This window comes from Salarias fasciatus, chromosome 22 (genome assembly GCF_902148845.1).
Source record: "Salarias fasciatus chromosome 22, fSalaFa1.1, whole genome shotgun sequence".
In the NCBI taxonomy this organism is placed as follows: domain Eukaryota; kingdom Metazoa; phylum Chordata; class Actinopteri; order Blenniiformes; family Blenniidae; genus Salarias; species Salarias fasciatus.
Window position 1 is genome coordinate 31,678,521 of NC_043765.1, and position 25,464 is coordinate 31,703,984.

At 47.6% G+C, this 25,464-nt stretch overlaps 2 protein-coding genes across 2 annotated transcripts in view; one reads left to right on the forward strand and one right to left on the reverse strand.

The window, feature by feature from the left end:
• Nucleotides 1–4,048: 4,048 nt before the first annotated feature.
• LOC115409661 (rho guanine nucleotide exchange factor 2-like) overlaps nt 4,049–25,464 on the forward strand; it is a 43,013-nt gene continuing 21,597 nt past the window's right edge. Inside the window, exons 1-2 of the mRNA XM_030120923.1 lie at nt 4,049–4,056; nt 22,104–22,171. Of these exons, the coding sequence (XP_029976783.1) occupies nt 22,109–22,171 (63 nt within the window). The 5' untranslated portion in view covers nt 4,049–4,056; nt 22,104–22,108. The remainder of the gene's footprint in view (nt 4,057–22,103; nt 22,172–25,464) is intronic.
• LOC115409662 (THAP domain-containing protein 7-like) lies at nt 13,428–20,407 on the reverse strand. The gene is made up of 5 exons (XM_030120925.1): nt 20,358–20,407; nt 19,733–19,812; nt 18,889–19,026; nt 18,704–18,814; nt 13,428–15,486 (listed from the first exon to the last, which is right to left on the reverse strand). The coding sequence occupies exons 2-5, from the start codon at nt 19,810–19,812 to the stop codon at nt 14,346–14,348; spliced, it is 1,470 nt and encodes a 489-aa protein (XP_029976785.1). The 5' UTR covers nt 20,358–20,407; the 3' UTR covers nt 13,428–14,345.

The following is a 25,464-nucleotide window of genomic DNA, read 5'->3' on the forward strand; positions in this document are numbered from 1 at the left end:
CTATAAAACGTGCCCATTTTGTTGTTTAACTGAGCGATTTCTGTCACTGACAGAACAATGACACCGAGGATCCTTCTCTTCCTGCAGCAGATATTCGCAGTAGAGCCGGGAGTGACGCAGACTGATACTTCCCATGATGAAATGGACCGTCCCACTGTCGCCGTTACCAACAACGGAACTTCAAAAAAAGCAACTTGAAACACTCAAAGCATTGCTAGCTAGCAAAGGCATGTCGCTATCGAAAGCCTTGAAGAGGAAAACGGACAGCGAGGGTAGGGCATACAAAGACGAGTGGAAGGAGAAGTATGCTTCCGTCTTACCCGATTTCACAAACCAGTATGTGTTATCTGCCAAGAAGCCGTGGCTGTTTGTAAAGAGTACAATGTCAGACGGCGCCATGAAGCAAAGCATGGCAGCTTCAAAGTGGCATGTCCACTCCAGACAGACGCACGAAAACGCAAAACTGAAGTACTTGCAGCAGGTTTTGCGCGCAGGTGGAAGTTTTGGAGGCGCTGGCCACCGATAAGACAATGCATGATATTATTGCCTCCGTGAAGCAGGTGCCTCTTTCTGCCAGGTCTGCTGCCCGCCGGGTGGACGCGCTGTCGGACGCTGTGCTGGTTCAGTAAAGGCAAAGCGCTGGAGCGCTTCTGCACACTGCTGGATGAGGTCAAAGCATTCCTGAGAATCAGCAACATGCAGGCAGCAGCCGACCACCTCGCCGTCCTGGAAGATGAAAAGTTTATGTCCAGTGTAGCATTTCTGACAGATATTTTTTGCCACCTGAACCAACTTAGCGTGCAGCTACCAGCCAGAGGCTAAACCATAGCAGACATGGTGGAAAAGCTGGAATCGTTTACGAGGAAACTGGAACTGTTGGAGTCAGACTTATCAACTGGGAGGCTCCTGCACTTCAGCACACTGGAAACTGAGGCACAAGGACACGTGACAGAGTCATGGTGGCTTTCATAAGCAGCTACGAGCCAACTTCACTGCCAGGTTTGAGGACTACTCTCTCCCGAAGGAATTCATCGCATTTGTACGTGACCCACTCTCTGTGTGAGCAAGTGCAGACTTCTCCTCCCTGGCCAAAAAAAAGCATCCCTGTTTTGGATGAGGCTGCGTTTGAGCTGGAGCTCACCGATTTCCAGAAGAAGAAAGTCACATTTTATGTGCTGACAATGTTCCCTTCCACCCATACCAGCGAGTCGACTTCCTCTTCCACGAATGCATCAAGAACCATGAGAAGAATCGACTGACGCTCCAGAACCTGGAAGAGTGCTTGGAACTAAAGTCACATCCGTAACACCGGACATCCTAAAACTCGTCACTGAGGGGAGTTGCCAGTTTTCCCACTGAGTTCTGAGTCTGTCATGTATTAACTAGCCATAATGTGTTTTCAGTTTAATTTGATATAAATTGTTTTCTTGTGTGTTTTTGCAGTGTAATTTCAGGAGCGTCGGCTTCACCAGCTGGTTTCAAACCCCGAGCAGCGTGTTCACAGAGATCAAGCTACTGCTGCTTTATTTTATCATTATCCGTTTATTTCATTTTTGAGCCAACATTTGGAAGACAATTTTTTATCGTTTAGATTTTCTTAACTTACGTTCTGTTGTTTTTTTCTCATTTTCTAATTTATTTAACCTCTGTTTACATATTTAGAAATTTATTTTTTATGTTCTGTATTTTATTTGCTCTTAATGTTTTTATGATATAACTGTTTTGAAAAGTTCATTCCAAGTAAAGTTCATTCATTCATCCATTTATCACTTTTTTGTCCGTGGTCGCGGTTGCTGGAGCCAATCCCATCTTAGCTGGAGGACAAGGTGAACCTGGACAGGTCTCCAGTCAAACACAGAGACAGACTCACATTCACACTGTGGGGCAATTTAGGTCAGCAGTTAATCTGACATTCATGTTTTGGACCATCAGAGGAAACCAGAGGTCCTGGAGGAAACGCACACACACATCCCCACACACACACATCCAAATAAAGTTTCTGTTGTCATTTGTTTTAATAAAATGAAATCAATTTATCAATCAATTTATCAATATGTTCAATACTTCAAAACTAGAGCCCCTTAATAGAATGCAAAGAAAATAACTTCATGCACATTTTTTCTTAACATACATTTTTTAATATTAGTCAGTGGAAGGCGCAGTCCGCTAATCAGCTAACCACTAATTAGCGAAGCTAACATTTTCATTAGCAGATTAGCTGTTCAGCTAACTTTGAAAAACATTAGCGGACTAATTAGCTTCCGCTAAATTTACACGTTAGCGACTCTGGTTTCCGAGGGTACTTGAACGCCTCTCGTAAGAGCTTCTGTTACTGTGCAAAGTAATGAAAAGTCTCTTCTCTGCGGTTTTTAATGCATATAACTCCCGATCCGTTTGTCTGATTGAAACGATTCAAAAACTCTTAGAAAGCCCCGGAACTCAAGATTCCGGGGGTATTTGAATGACTCGCATATGTGCTTGCGTCATGGCGCAACGTAAACAAATAATCCCCTATGCGCTCTCGGCGCTCTGGGCTCGCACAGAAATTGGAGAGGAGCAGAGTGGGCTGCTGCGCTCGCGGTGCTTATGAACCGTCAGATAGGAGCTCAATCCGAAACTCGGTGTGCGGCGCTGCCGCTTCCGCGCACGGCGCATCCTGTGTGAACCAGGCGTTAGCGGTTATTGTTAGCTTCAGCTAAATCTTTTAGCAGTTTATCGGTTTAGCGTTATCGAAGCTAACTTTTCAGTTAGCGGAAGAACGGTTATCGAAGCTAAGTTTTTGGTTAGCTACGCCCACCACTGATATTAGTGCTTCTCTCTCACCTAACAATATTGACGATGATATCTACTCTGTAGTTAAAATCCTGCGTGGTGTCGGATTAAATGCCGTGTCTGTGCAGTAAAGAGGGAAAACTCATTGCAGAAGTGTAGGATGACTCTTACCTCAACTGCAGCTTCAGGAAGGCCAGTCAAACAGTCTTTCAGCTCCAGAGTCTTTGGCATCGATGTCTCCAGAGCGGGCAGGAGGACGCCACAGTGACAGCTGTCCTCTCGCAGGATGTCCAGAACAACAGTGAGTGGCTTCATTGTGGCACAGTATTCCTTCAGAAAATGCAGTTCCTTGTCGCTGACACATTTTAGCTGCACTCAAGTCAGTTTCAGGGATTTGGACAAATTCTGGACACAGCATCATAAAATGAGTTCCACCTAGTAGAGCAGGGGACAATGAGCCTTTTGGAAAGTACATCATCCACTCCCTCTGATCCACTGTGGACCTGCTCTTCTTATTCCACATTGCCATACATTCAGCTGTAGAGCATCTGTACTCTGCCTCAGTTCCAGGATTTGCAAGGAGCCACTTGTTTGTCACAGCATGAGATGAAGCTTAAGGTGTGGGATGCACAACACTCCTGCGGAGGTAAAACAATGCCTTCCTCTGTCTCTGTGGGGTTGTCCAGAATCTGTGCCTACCCTTGAACCTTTGACAGGCCATCGCAGCTTTCTCATATACTTATGCCAGAGTTAGGTTCTTAGACATCAGCAAACACATATTTCTGTTGAATGACTCAGTTGAGTTGGCTAGTGAGTAAAACCACTTCATGTACTTGCTTCAGCAGTGATGAGGAAGATGAGGAAGATGAGCCAAGGCCCTCAACATCGACCCAACCCCCATCTAGTAGACTCTCCCGCCGTGCATCAGCTCCGCCAGAGCAATTCTCACCTTGTACACAACAAAAGCCCGGGAAAGTTGCAAAAATTTGCACCTGCCCGGGAACCTGGGCCCACATTTGACAGAACAGCAGCATGGACCCCTCTTTCACCTTTCCAGCTGTTTTTCAGTACATCAGTCATAAGGACAATTATTGACAACACAAATGCCAATGCTGCCAAAAGGATTGGGGCAGGGCTCAAGTTTCGGTGGGCACCTCTAACTGTGAGAGACTTTTATATTTTTCTTTCAATTATTGTTTTCTCTGGCCTTGTTCAAGTACATAACAGAGGGGATTACTGGAGGAGAAAGTGGCCGTACAACTTTGCCTTCCCCTGGGAGAACATGTCCCGGGACCGGTTTGAGGCCATCCTGTGGTCGTTGCACCTCAGTAGTCATGAGGATGATGAGGAGAATGACCGGAAAAGACAGACTGCCAATTACGATCATCTCTGCAAAACCATTATACACAGACATAGTGGATGCCTGCCGCTCATTTTCAGCCATACAGAAACATCTGTAAAGATGAGCGGATGGTAGCATCTAAAGCTAGAACAAGTATGAAACAGTACATGAAAGACAAGCCCACAAAGTGGGGGTATAAACTCTTTGTCCCTGCAGACTCTGCTACTGGATATACGTGGAACTTTTCAGTGTATTCAGGGAAAACTGACAAACCTGAAGGCAGCACAGGTGGTCATGGTCTCAGCTGCAGTTCAGTAGTGGATCTTTTGCCATTTTCTGTTCTTGGTTCGGGCTACACACTGTTTGTGGACAATTTTTACAATAGCCCTGCTCTCTTTCAGGACCTTTACAGGAAGGACATTGCCTGCTGTGGGACTATTCGAAAAAACTAGGGATGTGCGAGTACCGATACCAGGTATCGGTATCGGGCCGATACTGGCCTTATTTCAAAGTATCGGGTACTCGTGAAGGCTACCGATGCCAGCCGCCGATACTCACGGCAAGAAAACCCCACGCGTAGTAAGCCCTCCTCACCAGCAGTTGGCGGTAGTGCAACCAAATGGGATGCAAGCTGCCGACAAACATGAAAGAGGAAGAAGCTCCTCTCTGGAGCTGACAGGCGCAGGGTGCGACACCGCAGCGGGCTGACTTCTCCATGAGTCACATCCAGAGCAGAGACAACAGGAATGAATCTAGAACTGCTGCTCGTCTCACCAAAACTTCGCTGGTGTGGAAATTCTTTTATATAAGTGAAAACGAGCCGAGCTTTGCAGAATGCAAACTCTGCAATGCTAAAATTGCTAAAGGAGGTGCGCGATGTTGTTCATTTACCACTAGTAATTTGTTGAAACACCTCAGGGCGAAGCTTGTGGACGAGAGTCTGATGCTGTTGTGCTGGAAAAAAAGAAAACTCCGGCAGCAACTCGACGGCAAACTCTGCAGAAGACCGAGAAACTGAAGAGCAGAGATCCGAGAGCAGCACAAATAACATGAGCAACTCTTTAAACTTCTATCTTTGACTTTAGTTCATAAAAAAAATCATTAAAATTAGTACATTTAAAAACCGTAGTTTATGTAAAGTGGAAAACTGTTTTTCTTGCACTTAATTTAATTTAAAAACCGTTAAAATAAATTCATTTAAAAAAGTGTATAACTTAGAGTTGTTTGTTTACGTCTTGTAAGTCAGTTCATTTTTAAGAAAAACTTAAAATTCAGAGAAATTGGCTGGGCTGCCTTTTTATTAGAAATAAAATTCATTTTCAAAAATAATCTGTCATTGCATTATTTTAAATTTTATGTATATAAAGTATCGGTATGCGAGTATCGGTATCGGTGAGTACTGAAGATGAAGTACTCGTACTCGGTATCGGTCTGAAAAAAAGTGGTATCGCACATCCCTAGAAAAAACCATGTTGGTTTTTAAAATACAGTTTCCAGCAGCTTTCCAAAAAAACCAGAAAGGGGAGACATACGCTGGATTAGGCGAGATCCTTTACTTCTTGTCAAGTGGATGGACACACGGGAGCTGACAGTGTGTTCAACTTTCCATGAGGCCTTCAGTGGGAAGACTGTAAAGTGTAAGGTGAAGGAGGCTGGGGTGTGGCAGACTAAATCAATCCCTGTCCCAGATTCCATTTTGGACTGTAATAGTAACATGGGTGGCGTAGATCTTTCTGATGCTCTCATTGGATACTACAGTGTACACCACAAAAGCATGAAGTGGTACAAGACTTTTTCCTACCACGTCTTGGACATTGCTATTGTGAACCGTTTTATCCTGTACAAGTAAATGTGCAAGGCAAGCGCTGATTTGACTGAAAAGAGACATAAAATGTTCAGGGAGCAGCTTGCTGCTGAAATGTTGTCTTTTGGAGCAGGCTCAGCACCCCAGCCAGCACCCGTGTTGATGTGCATGCCAGCGTACTATGGCACGGATGCCACACAGTCAAGGATATACTGTCGGAGATGCCAGGACTCCTCGGGTGAAAACCCCAGTATACTGTAGAAAATACAACGTACCCCTGTGCCTCACAGCAAAAAAAAAAAAAAAAAATAGTCCTTTGCTCAGTGGCATGATGGCCAGTGATTCACAGTGGTGGAAGAAGTACTCATTTTGTTTACTTAAGTAAAAGTACAGATACTGGGGCAAAAAAAATACTTAAGTAAAAGTCAAAGTACCCAAGGAATAATTTACTTCAGTAAAAGTACAAAAGTACTTGCTTTAAAATTTACTTTGCAAGTAAAAAGTAAAAGTATTTATTTCAGATGAAAAAATGCAAAAATGTAAAATATTGAACGTGAATTGTGAATGTAGTAAATATTCAAAATAAGAACCAGACAAAACACTGTCTGCTCAAATTTATTTAGAACAGAGCATTGTAAACAAAAGCTTTACAAGCTCTAAAATTGTGAATTATTTCCAATTCTGGTATAATATTTAACAAGACAGACAATTCTCTTGGCAAGTATTTTACAGGTGTTTGTGGTTCAAATTCAAAAGAAGTTGATTTTCAAAGTTTTTCGAATGGAGACGTGCTCTTTTAGGAGAGAAGACCAACCCAGCTGGACTGAACAGTCTCTTGCATGCTGCAGATGCAGGTAAAGGTGTGTTTAACTCGAGAGACAGACTGCTCACAATGGGGAACCACTCCAAGCGTTCATACCAACGTCGCTTTTTGATCCTTGGATGTCGGCTCTTCCTGTCATTGTGAAGCAGAATTCACCAAGCGTTGTATTGTTCACCCAGTAATAGGGAACGTGAGCTGGGTTTAGACCGTCGTGAGACAGGTTAGTTTGACCCTACTGATGATGTGTTGTTGCAATAGTAATCGACGGTCTACTGCTGTCCGACCTTGTACTTTGTTACTTTCTTCTCGACCACCTTTGGAGGTGTCTCCCATCTGGACCCTGGGACCTCCAGTCCATACTCGGTACATATGTTCCTGTACACGATGCCGGCTACCTGGTTGTGCCGTTCCATGTATGCCTTGCCTGCCAGCGTCTTACCCCCTGCTGTGATGGTCCGTACTGTCTCTGGGGCTTCTTTGCACAGTTTGCACCTGGGGTCTTGTTTGGTGTGGTAGATCCCGGCCTATTGATCTTGTGCTCAGTCCTCGGCCTCCCTCCTTTCTCTTGGTGTCTTTCTTGTCTTGATATCAGTGGCTTGCATTTCTTCCAGTGGCCAGGATATTATGCCAGCAGGGTATCTGATTACTGGTAGGGCGTGGGTGTTTATGGCCTGGATCTTATTTTTGCCGTTCAACTGGCTCTTCAGGACCTGTCTTAGGCTGTGTTCACACCAAAGCATTTGGCTCGACATAAATGACGTGGTGGAGCTGGTAGCGACAGTGTGACACGTTTTTCACGTTGGAGCGACCTACTTGTGGGTCCAGCCGGGGCCGCCTCGAGGAGGAGGTCCGAGGTCAGCACCGGCTCAATCTACATGCGGTGAGGACACGGTCGCTCCCCGGGTCCAGCCAGCTTTCCTCGTTTGCCACACTTTTGTCCATGTGAGGCTTCCGTAACGAACGACACAGACTGTTATTCTGAGCGCGCACGTCGAGCACGGCGGAGAGTCTGTGCTTCCTTCAGAAAGTCGGCGATTTGTATGGTCTGCAGAAAAATCATGTACAACAGAACAACCGTTCTGGCTGGGTTCCATCTACAGAATGGAATCACCGCAGCACCGTCTGCGGTGTCTCTGCAGTCCACTGGAGGAGGTTGCCATATATGTCGATCTCGCACCATAAACCCGTTTAACTCAACAGAAAGCAGCCCAAACTGCCGTCTCGGTGGAAAATGCACGTTAAAACCGTATTTGTACAATTAAAAAAACACTTCATAAACATATAATCATTTCATCAACCCATCAGACGTGTTCAAAAAAGAAGCTTGATTTGGCGGAAACCTGCCCAATCTGGCAACACAAAGCTGCTCCGGTCAGAGAGCTGTTTTGTGCAATTTTTGAGTTGTTTGACTTTCCTGCAGTGACGAGGTACAAAACCGTTCATTCTTCTAATGCGTATAATGACTACATCACGTTGTTTGTTCTGTATTCTACCTGAAGAAGTCAAAAAATAGAATATTAAGGCAAAAACACGACACAGCTTTTATTTTGAAATCACTTATTTGGAACAAGTATTGCGTTTCCTTCCGGCACCCGACTTGCTTCTGTCTGGTTTGACGCCCCTTCAGTTCGACGCCGGTGAGAACGCGATTCAGTTATTTATGAAGAGGCTGATTTACAAATTCACACTTCCCAAAAGGGGTCCTGGCTCGACTCGGTGTGAACACAGCCTTACTCTCTGTAGGTATTTGACTGTGGCTGACTTTCGAGCTGCCTCCTCATGGTTACCATTTACCTGTGGGACCCCCAGGTACTTGTAGCTGTCCTGCACATCTGTTATGTTCCCTTCAGGTAATTCAACTCCTTCAGTTGTGATCACCTTCCCTCTTCTAGATACCATCCTTCCACACTTATCCAGTCCGAATGACATCCCAAAGTCATTGCTGTATATCCTGGTGAGGTGGATCAGGGAGTCGATGCCACGCTCATTCTTGGCATACAGTTTGATGTCATCCATGTAGAGGAGGTGGCTGACAGTTGTTCTGCTCTTGAACTGGTATCCAAAGCCGCTCTTCGTAATGATCTGGCTGAGGGGGTTCAGGCCTATGCAGAACAGCAGGGGGGGACAGGGCATCGCCTTGGTATATGCCGCATTTGATGCTAACCTGTGCCACTGGCTTTGAGTTGGCCTCTAGACTGGTCTTCCACAGCCCTATTGAGTTCTGAATGAAGCTCCTTAGAGTCCTGTTGATGTTGTACAGTTTCAATCACTCCAGTCATAGGCTAGCTTGTAATCAATCCAGGTAGTGCACAGGTTGGTGCTGCGGGCCTTGCAGTCTTGGGCGATTGCCCTGTCAACCAGTAACTGGTGTTTGGCCCCCCTGGTGTTATTGCCAATGCCTTTTTGTGCTTTACTCATGTACTGATCCATGTGCCTACTTATCTTGGCTGCTATGATGCCTGATAGGAGCTTCCGTGTGGTGTTGAGGCAGGTTCTAGGCCGGTAGTTTGATGGTATTGTTCCCTTCTGGGTGTCCTTCATGATGAGGACTGTCCGACCTTGGGTTAGGCACTCTGGGTGGGTCCCTGATATTAGCAGCTGGTTCATTTGCGCTGCAAGGCGTTCATGGAGTGCAGTTAGCTTCTTAAGCCAGTAGGTGTGAATCTTGTCGGGCCCTGGAGCTGTCCAGCTCTTCATTTTGGCCACTCTTGCCTGTACATCTGCTGTTGTAATTACTACTGGGTCTTGTTCTGGGAGGTTGCTGTGCTCTGTCTGCAAGCCTGCCAGCCATTGGGCATTGATGTTGTGTGACACATCTTTCTCCCAGATACTCTTCCAGTATTGCTCCGTCTCAGCCCTGGGTGGGTCTGCTGTGGTCTTACTACCCTGCCACTGAGAGCAGACCTTAGCTGGGTTGTTGGAGAACACCCTGTTTATTCTCCTGGTCTCCACTTCTCTGGTGTATCTCTCTAGGCGGGTAGCTAGGGCTGTGAGTCTTTGCTTAGCAGTCTCCAATGCCTCAGTTACTGACAGCTTTCTGTATTTCTTGGGCAGTTCTTTCTTGAGATTCACCCCTCTGCTTAGTTCTGTGAGGAAGCTGACTTCTCTCCGTGTTGCCATGATTTTTGCCTCTAGCCTTCTTTTCCATGGAGGTTCTTGTTCACTCCGGCTACTCATGCTGTTCATCTTGTAGCCAAGCATCTCTAGGATGACTGTCGCTGTTGCATATATCAGCTGTTTGGTCTCAGTGATGGTGTTGGTAGGGATAGTTAGCAGTGCTGTGTTCACATCTTCCAGTAGAGATTCCGGTGGTACTTTATCATTACTTAGCCTTGGCAGCCAGGAGGGTCTTGAGTTCCCCAGGACGTCATGAACTTCTCTCTCAGGTCACCTGCTCTCGTGTTCAGCTCTGTTATTGGGGCTTGGTACCCAATCTCGTATGACCTGTCGTCCTGGCTCCCTCTTGATGTAGCATCTTGTACCGTGGGCGAGGTGCTGGGGCTTGGTACCCATTCTTGTTGCACCTCATCAATCTCCAACTGTGACAGTAAGTTCCTCTTGCGGATATTCGAGCACTGACTTAGTAGTTGTTTCTTAGTCAGCTTGGATGTTGGGTTTCGAAGTAACCATTGTTCCCACATTCTCTGCATGTATCCCCTTTCGCTGGGATTACTGCTGTAGTAGCATTCCATTAACGCTCTGTTCTCCGACCTGCTCCACGAGTGTCTTGTTCCAGTAGCCAATTTGTCATCAGTGTGCCCTGGTTCCACAACAACTGACGCAGACCTTGTTGACCGGGCGACGTCCGAGCTGGTATGACTCTTTCATTTATGGTTTCGCTCATGCTGAGGTGTGGACATGTGTGTGTTAAGCAGTGACGTGCTGTGAGGTTCATGGCTGGTGAGGCACTGACGTCATCAGTCAGATTTACAAACATGAAGCCTGCAGAGTAGCTTATTCACCATTTGACTGGCAACAGTTAACGTGTTTTGTTTAAAATTTCATATCAGCATTCTTTACATATACAAACTGTAGCACAGAAAAAAGCACAGAAAAAAAACATTCTTTATCGTCTTACCTTTACTTATAAATGAAGTCCATGCACCGCTCCTTCTGAAGAAAAGCATCGATAATTTGTTTGTAGAAGTCCTCCTTATCTTTCCTCAGTTTTGAAAGTCTCTCTGCCTCAATGGAGATCACTGCCAGTGAAGAAAGTCGTCCTTGATCAGTCCTGTTCCGACTGTATGTTTTCAGCCTTTTCAGCGCTGAGAATGACCGCTCCACCGACGCTGCAGTAGCTGGAACAGTGAGCACCAGCTGGAGCAACTTTGTTGCTTCAGGAACAGTTTGGATGAGATCCTTCTGGGCCAAAAAGCTGAGAAGCTGTCCAGGAGATTTACATTCATCCCTCACCGTTTGTGAGCTGTACAGTCCCACGAGGTCCGCCTTCAGTTTTACAAAGTCAAAGAATTTGGCGTATTTTGACAGGCTCTGCAGCTTCGTGTCATCAAAATGTTGCGACATTTCACAGAATTTTGCACAGTCCACCAAACCAAGGAAATCCAGCTCACCAAAATGATCAAACCTGGCCTTCATTTAACAGCTTATGTTTTCCAGAATGTTACAGAATAGTCGTTTTCGTTCACATCTCATCGACTGTCTGTCTCCACTCTCGTTCAGGCCCAGTGCGCTGCATTTCTGCTCAAATCGGTCACAGAAACTGTCGAAGTTCAGTCTCAGGCGCTCGAGAGCTGCAATGGTGTCGTGGATGCGCGCACGACAATATTCAATGTCCATGACTTTGTTTTGCAGCACTCTAAAAAGTGCGTCAGTTTAATTGAAAATGTCCTCATACGCCATCAGGAGAAAGCAGGTTGATGCTTTTGACAGCCACCGATCGTAACCTGCTGCCATCCTCAGCGTGTCATTATCCCAGCCGTCCGGATTTTCCATAATGACATGAAATAACTTGCGCAGATCATTTTGGTGCATGCATATTGTCTGCAGCAGCCTAGAGTTGGAGCTCCATCTCGTAGGTGCTGCTCTTGGTAAGCGGCGCTTGACAACGTCATCAAGCAGGTGAGTGCGCTTGGTGGATTTGCTGAAAAATGACACAAGTCCCTCAGCTGTTTTAAAAAACGTGCGACATTCGGGCATGCACTTTGCTGAATGCAAGAGCACCAACTTCAGCTTGTGTGCGTAACATTGCTTAAACATGGCTTCGGGCACTTTTTCTTTAACTTTAGCTTGCACACCATTAAGCTGTGAGGCCATTACAGCAGCCCCATCATATGTCTGAGCTACAAGCTTGTCAGTACAGTCGTACTTCTCCAATACTCCCAGGACATACTCAGCAATGGCAGGAGCACGTCTGTCCTCACTCACATCATCAAAGCCCAAAAATGCCTCCTCCACCTCACAGCCTGCTTCAGATGTAGCCACATACCGTAATATGGCCGAAATCTGAGCTTGGCTTGTGACGTCTGTGGTCTCATCTACTTCTACAGCAACGAATGGGGCTGCACCGATCTCCTTTTTAATGTCGTTCCTAATGACATCACCGACCGCTTCGATTAAGTCATTCTGTATTCTATTTGACAAGCCAGAAGACACAGTGGATGTCTCTGAATGTCGAGCTAGCCTGTCATCTTTCTCAGCAAAAGCATGCAATAGTTCAACATAGTTGCCACGATTTGCAGAGCCTGTACTTTCATCATTTCCACGAAATGCCAGCTGTTGTTTGGCGAGGAAGCAGGTGGCATTGATGAGATCTTTTAAAATCTCCCGGTTCTCCTTTACCTTCGTATTGTGGATGCTGATGTTGAGTTTGCGCTGTTCGTCCAAAGCCAAGTCTATTCTGGACATCCCGAACGTTTTTAGCGCGAGTTGACTTAGAATGTGCGTGGTCGACTGCTCATGTTTGATGAGGCTTCTTAGCAAATTCTTCAGGTCACAGTATCCCATCTGAGTCCAGACATTGTCACAAGGTGAGAAAAGTAAGCATGAAAAGCAGAAAAGGTGGCTTCTTGCAGGACATCCACACAGCCAGGCTTTTTGAAATTTTGAAAAAAAAAAAAAAAAAAATCTAAAAATGGCGAGGTCACATGGAAAGTAACTTTAAAGTGCACATTACTGAATTACTCTAACCATTTGATTTATTTTTTCATTTGATATTTTCTCCTTTCCGTGATGACAGGTGCCTCCCCTGACTGCACGTCACTGGTGTTAAGCCATAATGACATGGAATTGAAAATAAATTAGTTTTACCATTTGGTGCCAAAGAAAACTCAAATGTTACAGGTGGTGCCAAACTGAGCCGAACTGGAGAACGCCCAGACACTCCTTTACTAAAACCTCTGTAACTTTACTGTAGCCACTTGCAGCTTTGTACAGGAAATGTCAAGAAGTTACTGCAGGTGTTTCTGGAGTATTTAGGGAACTCACAGCACATCTTCAAATGGAATTGATGGTATAAAGAGATTTTTTTTTTGGCGAGGATAAAAACCTTTCATTCATTCCTGTGTTCCTTCTGCCTTTACTCTGACACAGTGGCACCTACAGTGATGGTTACACCTCTGATGAAATCTCACTGATCTTACCTTTACTTTGATATCAAGATTATTTACATAGAAGTTGTATTTCCAGATATACAGCATTTTTATTTTATTTTTTTCATTTTCGAGCAGGTGCCTCAAAAACAGGGCTCAGTGACTAACAGGTCAATGAGACAGATGTTGCGTCCGAGACTTTCCTGCTTGTGGGATTTATCATGTTGAAACTCAGTATGAATCAAAATTAATAGAATAGAATGGAATATAATAATAAATGACCACAGCAATAATAAGTGATGACAAAATTAAAATATAAAGCAATATTGATTATAATGGGGATAAACATAGATTTAACAATGCAATATAAAGATCAGAATCACACAATCATATCAGTACCAATCAAGTAGCTACAATATACCATCCTTAAACCAATTCTCTCAATAAAAACTTCAATCATCCTGAAAGTTTAAGAGTTCATTTCATTCTGTTTATGTCTGTGTGTCCTCCATGTTTTATATGTATAATAAACTGGAATATTGGTTGAAAACTGATGGATTTATGATCACTACTGTAGTGAAACCTGTCATTCCTCAATGTGCTGTGTAAGCGAGGTCCACCCCTCCAAGATGGCCGCCTCCGGTGTCTGTGGCGCCGTCAACGTGCAGGCGGCGCCTGCTGCCGACGCAGCGGCTGATCGCGAAGTCAACCCGGAAATCCACAGAGAAACGTCTGGAGTTCGGACCGGAGCGTCCTCGGCTCTGCTGCCGAATCCCGCCGGACGCGTCCCAAACGAAACCAGCCAGAGTCCACAAACACAGGAGGACATCAAACTGTGAATTACTTTATTGGCTGGGTGTGGCAGCAGCAGGGCGGCCTGGACACGTCTCCAAGGAAAACACACAACACGTCTTCAGACTCGCTTCATTCAGGAAAACTGGTCCATGAAAGGACAAGGACACCAAGATGTGAAGACGTCTCAGAAACCTGGGGAGAGACGATCCCATTTATAATATGGACATGTAAGAGTGTGTGTGTGTGTGTGTGTGTGTGTGTTCAGTGTGTGAACTGGGTGCTGAGCTGCAGCTGGAAGCCCTCCAGATGTTCCTTCAGTCTGTCCCTCACGTCCTCCCTCGCCGGTCCTGACGGGTCCGTGGTGAGACTGTCCTCGTCACACGGCTCCTGTCCGTCCTCCGCCGGGTGTCCTCCGTCCCCCTGAAGGTCCAGCTCCGACACCAGGATGGTCTGGAGGTCCTGCAGGCCGTCCGGGCTGTGGACGGGGACCAGGACCAGCTGTCCCTCCGAGCCGTCCTCCATCAGCAGCACCTGCTGCTGCAGGGGACGGTCCAGACCGGGAGCTCCGGCCTCCTCCTGCACACCCGAGTCCAGGCGGAGCTCCCTGACCGTCACCGGTCCCTCGGCTGAGGACCAGGACCGGGGTCCCTCGGCTGAGGACCAGGACCGGGGTCCCTCGGCTGAGGACCAGGACTGCGGTCCCTCGCCTGAGGACCAGGATGTGAGTCCGGAGTCTCCGTGTTGCAGCTGGTCTTCAGCCTCAGCCGGAGGCTCCGTCCCGCCGTCCGTCTGTCCCCGTCCACAGTGAGGACAGGAGCCCCTGTCCTCCTCGGGCCACTGACAGTCCAGTGTCTCCCGGGGGTCGGGGTCCCGCGGGGTCCGGGTGCGTCGGTCCCGGAGCCGGAGCACGGCGGCCCTCAGCCGGGCCTCGCGCCGCCGGGCGGCCCGGAGCTGTCTCAGGGCCGTCTCCAGGCAGTCCACCACCTGGTCGTAGCGTCTCCTCCACAGCAGGGGGCCCGGCTGGGCGTAGCTGTGCTCCCGGGACAGGTAGAAGCCCACCGGGGGGGGCAGACGTCTCATGTAGCGCGACGGGGACAGGGGACGAGGCTCCGGGGTGGACGGGGCCGGCTCCACCTCTGGAGCGTCCTCAGAATGGAAGATGGAGGTCTCAGCTGCTGGGGCTGTCCTCCGAGCCGGGTCTGTCCTCCGAGCCGGGTCTGTCCTCCGAGCCGGGTCTGTCCTCCGAGCCGGGTCTGTCCTCTGAGCCGGGTCTGTCCTCCGAGCCGGGTCTGTCCTCCGAGCCGGGTCTGTCCTCCGAGCCGGGTCTGTCCTCTGAGCTAAGTCCTCTTCTGCGGCGGCGTCCTGCCTCGTCTCTGACTGTGCTGAGCAGGAACTCTTCCTCCTGAGGAAACAGACAAGGACAAACCAGATCCTGAACGTGGACCGTCTCCCTGCAGAAGCTCCGAGGTGGTCCTCATGAGGCTCTCTCAGGGTTTCCTCTGTGCTTTACAGGCCTGGGGGGCCGCCGGGCTTTTCCCGCCCCCCCCCCCCCCCCCCCCCCCCTTCCCGCCAGGCGAAGCGTCGCTGGTTTATTTAGTGTAAATATGTTTTCTTATGCACCAAAACAGCGACACCAGAGACGTCTCCAGAGCTTTTCATGGCATCTGGTGATACGGTTGAAGGTGCGATGGCGACACCTTATGGTCGATACGTGAACACACAGGGGTCAGAGGTCAGGTGTATTTTCATCACCTGACCCCTACAGCCACTGCCTGTCTCCACCTGTCTGCACGCTGACAACTTTTACGCCACATGTCACGGAGAAAGGGTCAAAAAACGTTGGACACTTTCTTTTTCTGACGTCAGAGGAGCACAGGAGGCGATGAGCCGCTCGCTCACCCCCAGGCCAGGGGGGGGCGCCACGGAGAGCCCACCGAGCCGCGGCGCCATGAGGCAGAGCCGGTGCGAGTTAGCATGGATGTTAGCACGTCGTCAGAGCAGCCTTCTGCCAGCCGCGATGGGAAACATCGAACTAGCGGATTTAATCCAGAATGATTCGTGTTCTGTCCTCAGAATGATTCACTGTCCAGACGGCGGAACTGCTTCTGTTTAATGAACCGCCGCGAGCAACGTGCTTCATCAGTCTGAGGGATTCCATTCATACACATTCTTCTTCTACTGATTCACACTGCACTATACATCTGACAGTGACAATGCGCCCTCTGCTGGACTGAAGGAGGTACTGCTGGACTGCTGCACTGCTGTGAACTCCATAGAAACAACTAAAGCCAGGTTTACACCTGCACGACTTTTTGCCACCATGTTGTCGTGGCAAGGCGAGCCAATCTGGAGTCACGAACCGGCAGGCTCCCGCACCGTTCACGACCAGTTCACGACCAGTTCACGACCAGTTCATGACTAGTTCACGACCAGTTCATGACTAGTTCACGACCAGTTCACGACCAGTTCACGACTAGTTCATGACTAGTTCACGACCAGTTCATGACTAGTTCACGACCAGTTCACGACCAGTTCATGACTAGTTCACGACCAGTTCACGACCAGTTCACGACCAGTTCACGACCAGTTCACGACCAGTTCACGACCAGTTCATGACTAGTTCACGACCAGTTCACGACCAGTTCACGACCAGTTCATGACTAGTTCACGACTAGTTCACGAATGCGCCCGTCAATGTCACGAACTGGCACGACGCATTCACGCATAGTTTGCACATAGCTTACGAGCTTCCTGCACTGGCACGACGTAGTTGAGCACACAATTACGCACGTCTACAAAAAAAGGGGCCTTCCCCAGCCCAAGGTCGTTGTTAGATTTGCTGTGGAACAGACAACACGCTGAACGCCAGAGACGCCGTCACTGCGGAGAAGAGAAGATCCTGAACCTGCAGCTGCTCTGTGTTGAAGAGCAGCAGAACAGGCGCTGCCTGGGGCCCCGAGCTGAAGGGGGCCCCGACGGACGGCTGACATCAGTCAGTTTCAATGACAAATTAAAGGCGTTACACTTGATGCTGCAACGACAGTGCGTCGAAAATCCCCCGCATGGGGCTCTTTTCCGGGTCCTCGCCGGCGGCCACAACTGGCAGCATCCTCCCGCATCGTCCCGACGCGTTCACGAGGCGTTCACGGACAGTTGGCGCATAGTTCTCGGCCCATTTGCGATATTTTGTCGTGACCAAAATTTTGAAAATTTCAAAATTCTCGTCCCGACATGGCACGCAGTCCCAACGGGTTTATGCAGACTTGCGCACACTTCACGAGTAGTTTCCGACTCGATTTGTGCCAATGCGTGCCACAGAATCGTTCAAGTGTAAACCTAGCTAAATACTTAAAGAACATCATGGCAGCAACAAGTGTTACCGTAGCAACTGGCAATATGCAAGTCTGTCAAACAGTCAATGATTTACTGCGATGCAGCAGCTAGCTGACCCTAAATTTAGCGAATGGCTCTACAAGACCGAGTATGGTAAGCATGTTTTGTACAATATTAAAATATTAACTATATTAAAGGTGCTGCAGGATTCCGCATCTCCGCCATCTTGTTTAGGGTTACCTAAGCAAGATGGCGGTTTGACCCATCTAAGATGGCGATTTGAAACCCAGCACAGCCAATCCTGTCCTGTTTTCTCTGACATCACGCCCTTACGCAAGTTAAGCCCCTCCCACAAGAACGTGCGACGAACGCCCCTCGACCAATCACGGTTAGAGCCTCAGGGGCTCTTCTGATTGGTCAAAGATACCTGGAGCTGTGGAGATTCCTTTTCAGCTCAGAACAGAGACAGATGGAAACGCTGCGCCCTCGCGGTAGAGCAATTATGCTCCACTCCTAAAGGATTATCAATGGATACTCTAACATTTAATCCAAAGAAAACACAGAAAAATTAGCATTGATTAGCAAAATCCTGCCTACAGCACCTTTAACTGTAAGCAATCTAATAATTTTCAATAAGTTTTCTTCAATTTTTCATTCAAAAAGTAGAAGAGGTCACACAGTCCAGCAGAGACCTCTTCAGCGTCTGAATTCCCTCTTTTTACACCTTGATCATGTTTGCACTTTTTTATTTTTGTTAATTTATTTTACCTTTAAATGTGAACAGCAATGGCTGTTTTAAGATTCACTGGGATTAACTTAAGTGAAAACATTTGATATTATTTATTTTAATTGTATTTTCTGTTTGTTAAAACTTTATTTTAAGATTGTGCCTTTTTGTAAGACTCTGCACTTAAGTCATGTTAATAAATGCTTAAATTAACACAAAATAGTCATAATTTCAAAATTTCTGTCAACTTTTAACTTTTTTTTTTTTTTTTTTTTTTTTTTTTTTTTTTACATCTTCTCCAGCAGTCCAAAAACCAGGCTGAGCAAGTTTTCTGGGGGAAACCCTGAAAGCCCCAAACCAGACCCTGAGGACCCCCATCCAAACCTGACAGTGGAGACAGAGGTCGACGCCTTTCTGTCCTTTGGCCAGCACTCGGAAGATCTCTGACAGCCTGACTGTGATACATCACGTCTCAGAGTGTCTTCATGTCTCAGAGTGTCTTCACGTCTCAGAGTGTCACGTCTCAGAGTGTCCTCATGTCTCAGAGTGGAGGGTTTACCTGCCAGCTGAGTCCTCGTGTGTCTTCAGGCCGGCAGCTCTCCTCACTTTCTGCCCAGAGGAGAGTTCGAACACCGAAGGAAAGGCGTCTTCCCTCAGCCTCCGGATCCCACTGAGAACAGACGAGGTTACGTTTCACCACCGTGTTTCATTCGTTCATTCGGTTTGAGCTTCAGGCGTACTGACCTGCAGCCGGTCAGCTCGAAGCTCTGAGGCGTGAAGTGTTTGGAGCAGAAGTACACAAAGTCGGTCTGAGGGTCCCAGGCGTCGGTGCGGTGCGAGTTGCTGATCCAGAGGTTCCTCCGGGTGGCGCCTTTAGGTAACCTGCACACAGTCCACACACTCATGATGCAGCCGCCACCGTGTGACGAGACGCTCCGCTCGCCAGACGAGACGAGACACGATGTTCGTGTCACGATCACGTTGAGACGAGATTTTAACTTTACTTTTCAGAAAACTAAACTGAGAAAATCATGACTGGAGAAACAGACTTTTTTCATTTAACAGTCACAAAACAACACTGCTGCATTTTGAGCAGCGGTCTAATGAGGACCAACCTAAAACCCCAGTGGCAGAGTCCCCTGGAGACAGGTGTCTCCTCAGAGGGACAGGCTATGAGGACTAAATGGAGGACATGTTGAAAACATAACAGTTGGAGCTCATTGCTGAAAACGAACGGTTCAAAATCCCAGTGGAGACATGAAACAAGCTGCTCAGTGGTTCTAGGAAGAGTGTGATCGCTGTAAGAGATAAAGAAGACTTTCATTTTTATTACTGATGAGAATGAGAATAATTCTGGACTTGCCACTTTTTGTTTTTATTGGCCTGAGAGTCCAGAATAAAGATGAATTGAATTGTTGATTTTTCCCCCCACAATGGTGCTTCTTGTACATCACTTTACTAACTTTTGGAAAACACCAGGATCACATCTGGTAAATAAGATAAAATAAAAAACTTTTTGCTTGAATATAAATAACTTGGAGCTTCCATCGTGTTTCCATCTGTGAACAGAGGCTTTGCTTCAGCTCACTTGTGGAAGGTGATGCCGGCGTTTCGAGTCTCCCGGTTGTCTCGAGACTTGCAGCCTCCTGCTGAGCAGTGTCTCGGCATCTGGGAATGAACCCATGAAGAGAGAAACGTTTTAGAATCTGAAACACATTAATGTTCATGGAAACAGGATCAGGTTGATGCTAAACTGTGTCTTATGGAGAGTTCTGTAAAGTTTGTTTGTGAGCCGCCAGAGGGCGATGTCTGCTGCTGCCGTCCATCCCGTTGTTTTTGTTGCTGTTGTTAATAAAGTTATTCAAACTCCGGGCATCGCGCTGAGCTGAGAACGGAAGGAAACGTTAACTTCACTTCATATCTGACACCTCGGAGTTAAAGTGACGGCGTTTCCCGATCCCTGAGATCTTCCACGGTTCCATGTTGGTGTAAAGAAACAGTTATTTGCCCGGAAGTGGCGTTATAAGCGCTGCTTGGAAGGACTAGCGGTGTTAGCATGTAGCGGCCGGCAGGCTAACTGCGCGAGCTGCTTTTAATGCTAAATGCTAGCTTCAAGGCTGACCTTCACCAACACCTGAATCACAGCTTTAGGTGTCAACTGAATGGTTGTCGCGATTTTCATCCGAGATTGGTAATAAACAGAATCATGGTACCTTAGCATTGTAGCGGTTGACCTCACGAAGATGGCCGACTGCTGTTTCTTCTGTCGTTTTCCGGTTTAAAGAAAACTTTATTTACACACAGCATCCGGACAACAGATATGGCGTCAGAGGCATAGCCGCCATCTTGGATGGGTATCAAGGCTTTCATCTGAAAAGAGACTTGATTAAAACTTATTGATTAATCAGTTAAAACTCCTTTATTCTCACATGGTTTGGCTTGATGCCCACAGCAGATATAAACCTGAGGTTCTGTGGTTATACCCGATGCTTCATCACATCAAAGAGAATAAATAGTATGGAATATTCATTTCACCAGTTTGTGATCTAAACCTGAATGATCAGGAATCACACGTGCAGTGCATATTATCCTAGCAGATAGTGTAGTCCAGTATATTGAAAAAAGGTCAGCACATTTTAATAGGATGTTATCTATACTAATTTATTTCTCCTTCTTTTGACAAAATGAACAATATTTTAGCTTCATCCCTCGAAAAAGAAATATGACATTAGATGGAGTCACAATAAGCTGGTGGTTAACCCTCACCCATTCACACAGCTGGAATGTTTTTCTTCCCATCCTCATCATTCTGACTGAAACCTCAGAATTCAGAGAAAATATCACCTTTTTGTCAAAGATGTGTTTCATAGTAGCCGAATCGTTTCTGACCTGACGAGTGAAGTGATGATATAACCAGACTCACATCTGCCTACTTCTGTGACTCTCAGACTGACACTGTTATATTTAACATTTTAAAATATTTAACATTTTAAATTCCCAAATGTAAATTTGAATTAAAACTTATTTTTGTGTTTTTACATAAGAACTCTAAATTTGCTTTAAATCAATATCTGCTGCTAAAAACCAGAACGCTGTTAAACTGTGCTCCTCCTTCGTCACCTGGAATGTTTGGAGTTTGATGATCAGGCGATGTTCACTCCTTTGGTTGTTTGTTTACTAAATAAAATGAATGAAGACTTTCAGTGCGAGAGGCCGACGCCCTGCAGCTTCCTGCGGAGGAAGCAGGAAGTGAGCAGCAGCCGTGCAGGAAGTCTTCAGCTGGAGGTGAAACAGTCATCACAGTCAGGCGTTTGGGTTGTTACTCCTAGATGTACGTTACTGATCACTGTTATCGATCGCAGATTTTCCATGAAACCATAAAAGTGATACACAAAAAATAAAGACATGAAGGGAGACGATGTGTGAGACCTGGGACATCATGAGACCAGAGGCTTCATGAGGACCGGGGCTTGGTGGAACCGGGGCTTGGCGGGGGCCAGGGATTAGTGGGGGCCAGGACGTCCTGCGGCCCCCCAGGTACCATGTAGAGGTGATTCCGTCTGTTTCTATCTGTGCGTTTAAAGACCTCAGAGGTGAAGTTTAGACCGAGGCTTTGAGATCTGCTGTCCTACAGTAATAGAAATCAATGCAGTGTGTGTGTGTGTGTGTGTGTGTGTGTGTGTGTGTGTGTGTGTGTGTGTGTGTGTGTGAGTGTGTGTGTGTGAGAGAGAGAGAGAGCGGGAGAGAGAGAGAGGGGGCGGTGATGATTCAGAAGTCAGATTTCTCACAGGAACAGTCACTTCAGCAGAAGCAGAAGCAGCCGGCCAGTCAGAGCACATTATCTCCTACTTTTTCATTCCAGGTTCTAAAGCAGAGCAGACAGGAACCAGAGAGAACTCAGGCAGGAAGATCGGCTCTTCACTTTGGATGTTCCACCGTTTGTTTCGTGAGAAGATCAGCCGTCATGTCAAGAGTTACCAATCTGTCCAAACTGCGACAGGAGAGGATGAGGGAGATCAACATGAGGGTGAGTCTTCCTGTTTCATGTCACTGTGATGCAAACCCCGGAGACAGCCGAGAACCCACAGAACCCACGAGACTGAGAACCCACAGGACAGAGGACAGAGGACTGACAGGACTGAGCAGTGACAGAACAGGCCAAACTGACAGGACAGAGGACTGACACGACACACAGACACCGAGCGGGGCTCGAACCCAACAATCTGCACACTTCACACCTGACCGTCCAGAGGAACATCTGCTGCCTCTTCACAGGGTTCCACCAGCCTGGAACCCCTCAGCAGAACTCTGTAGCTCCAGAACCACGTGACTTTCTACAGACCGTTTGCTCTTGACCCTGGAGGCTCTGAACCAGGAGCACTCTGGAGCCGCACCACCTCCTCATGAGTTCTTGGATCTCCTGGTTCTCTGCATTCTCTGCACACACTCATGAATGTAGGTGGTGTGTGTGTGTGTGTGTCTGTGTGTACACACTCTGCTCACTCCCTGGATTTTTGACTGTAGCAACTGTTGCCATAGAAATGCTGAGAGTTCTGTTCCTGATGTCTTTGAGAACGTCGGCCTGAAGCGGCTCCAGTGGGAAGATGGAGTCCGCAGGCCGGGCTCACAGCGCCACGCTCATGGCCCGGAGTCGTGTAATGTTCTTTGAACCATCAGCTGCAGGATCACCGCCGGCCTCCTGACCTCCTGCTCAGGGTCAAAGCTGGGGTCAAGGTCGGGGTGTAGCTCTGTGGGCGGAGCAGCTGGAGCCGGAACGGGAATCTGAAGCTGTTCCCACTGAAGATGCTTCGCTGCATTTGTAAAGAATCCATACACTGCTTGGATTTTACTCTCTGAAATGACTGAAAAAATAATCTTTGTTATGATATTCTTATTTTGTTATTTTTCAAAATGGGCCTGTAAAGAACGACTGAAGCACACTAACAGAGATCTGACATGACCGGCCCAGGAAGAGGCCTGGTACCGAGACCAGGGGGAGGAGGAGGAGGAGGAGGAGGAGGAGGAGGATGGGCGCTGTGGCAGGTGTAGCAAGCATGTGGCGACAGACGCCTCCAGAACGGAATCAAGAGAGAAGAGCAGCACCGAGTGGAGCGGTGTAGAGCCGTACAGAACAGAACAGAGCAGAGTGGAGCGGTATAGACTGGTCCAGAGCAGAGCAGCATGGAGCATCATTTGTGAATCAGCCTCTGCTCTGATGGGTTTGACGCTGAGAGGAGGCGTGACGGACTCCTTCTCCTCTGACTCCCTCTGACACCGAACATGTGATTGAAAGCCTTTCAAAACAGACTGTGTGTATAATTACCGAACACCGTCAGCATCTCCGCCCGTCGCCGGTGGCGCTCACATCGCGACCTTTAAATCTGCTCTCACACGGCGACGGGCGGCCGGGTCGTCCCGGACGTTTGGCCTCCGGAGCTCTGCACGTCGTCTGCGGCTCTGGGAACACAGATAAAAACCTTCCTCCATTATGAGCGACGCTGCTTTTTCACCAAACCTCAACGAGTTGACCAATAAGATGTTTACAGCTGTGCTCTCTGATGCAGAATTAGGTGGGGGTTTTTTAAAGGATAGTTTCACTTGTTTTTACGTGTTTTCATGTGTTTTTATCCTCTCAGTGTGGCTTCCATGCTAATGCTAATTCAGTAGCGCTAGCACCATGTTCTCTGGCCTGCTTCAAGCCAGCCAGCCAGCTCACAATACCATGTTATGCCACCAGATGGAGCAGCGAGTCCCGTTTTTTCCAGACTAGCAGCAGACGTGCTCATTACTGCCACCCAGAGCTGAGAGGTGGTCTTACTCCGTAACGTACGGTTGTTTCGTTGGCACTGTTCATCCGTTTGTGGTTTATTTGTTAGTTCCTGGTTAACGGGGGTCATTTATCTTTATTTTATTTATATTATGCCATATTTATCCCACTTGGCTGGAGTTTCTTCACCGAACCGACCCCCTGCTGAGAGCGTGAACTGCCGCACTGCCCCCAGACGGGCCTGGTTTTAATGAAGTGACTCATCCACGAGGCGTTCAGGGACTCACTTGTTTCCTTCACTGACTGGACCTCGGACTGTACCATAGTCACAGCGTGGAATCATCCGTTCATTTGGTGTTCAAGGCAATTAATCAGGCTTTACTTGGCTATCATGCTAACAGGCTAACAGCTGCTAGCTGACTTTCGGGAGTCCGTCGTTCCTGTCGTTTGAGGAGTGAAGGTGTGAATGGAGGTCGGTGGCAGCGGTGGAGTCTGGGTGGAGTTTCAGGACGGATCAGCTCAGAGACAGAAAGTCCAGTGAAAACTCTGGAAGCTTCTAGATCCTCGTTTTGAAAGTTTTTAAAAGTTCAGTTTTCTTTGATTGTGATTGCTTCATAAATGTGTTAAACTGTGTGAAGCGAGACGATCACACTCGCTGGACTGACGGAGGTGCCGCTAATGGAGCCGCTCAGAGAGAACGCTCTGGAACAAAGACTGAATGGCTCAGAGGCCAGAGGTCATGGCTGGAGTGTGTTTTATACGCTCATTCATTTCTAATGACCACAAACACCAGGAGAGTGTAGAACACACACATTCAGACACACACACCACTGAGAAAGGCTAATGTTAGATTACCCAGGGTGCCGCGCTGCGCCCGTTCAGACACTATCTGGGTCAGTGGATCGCCTCCATCTCTGGATCTTCGTCCTCTCCGGGACGTGGAGCACGTCTGGATGTGGAGCGTCGAAGATTATTAAAAAGTGAGAAAACTGCTCCTCACTCGCCCGCAAAACTCAACATCATGTTTCCTGAGTGAAGATCAAGATGAGGTGGGGGTTGATCTTTATTTTTGTTTAAAAAAAGTTTTGCATTGCCACTTGAAGCCGTGGAGTTTTCATGTTGGTGCACTATCGGCGCTGTTGGTTTGTTCCAGCTGTGTGTGGAAGGCAGCGGTACGGCGGCCCAGAAGGGTCAACGCCGCAGCGCGGCGCTGGAGTCAGGTGATTACCAGCCGTTAGAAAAGCAGAAGTTCCAGGATCACATGAAGCCAAGCGGGGAAGCAGAAGTGAGAGCGAGCAGAGAGCTCTGAAACCGACAACAAGCACACAAACAGAGGGGAAGACTCACAACGCCGCCCACCAAGACTCACAGCGCCGCCCACCAAGACTCACAGCGCCGCCCACCAAGACTCACAGCGCCGCCCACAAAGCAGCGTTCCGTTCCCTCACCGCTCTGAAGCCTGCAAAGCACCATCAACATGATGCTGAACACACAAATACAGACTTCATGAAGACAAACCCAAGAAGGACAATGAGACCAAAGCTGGAGAATCA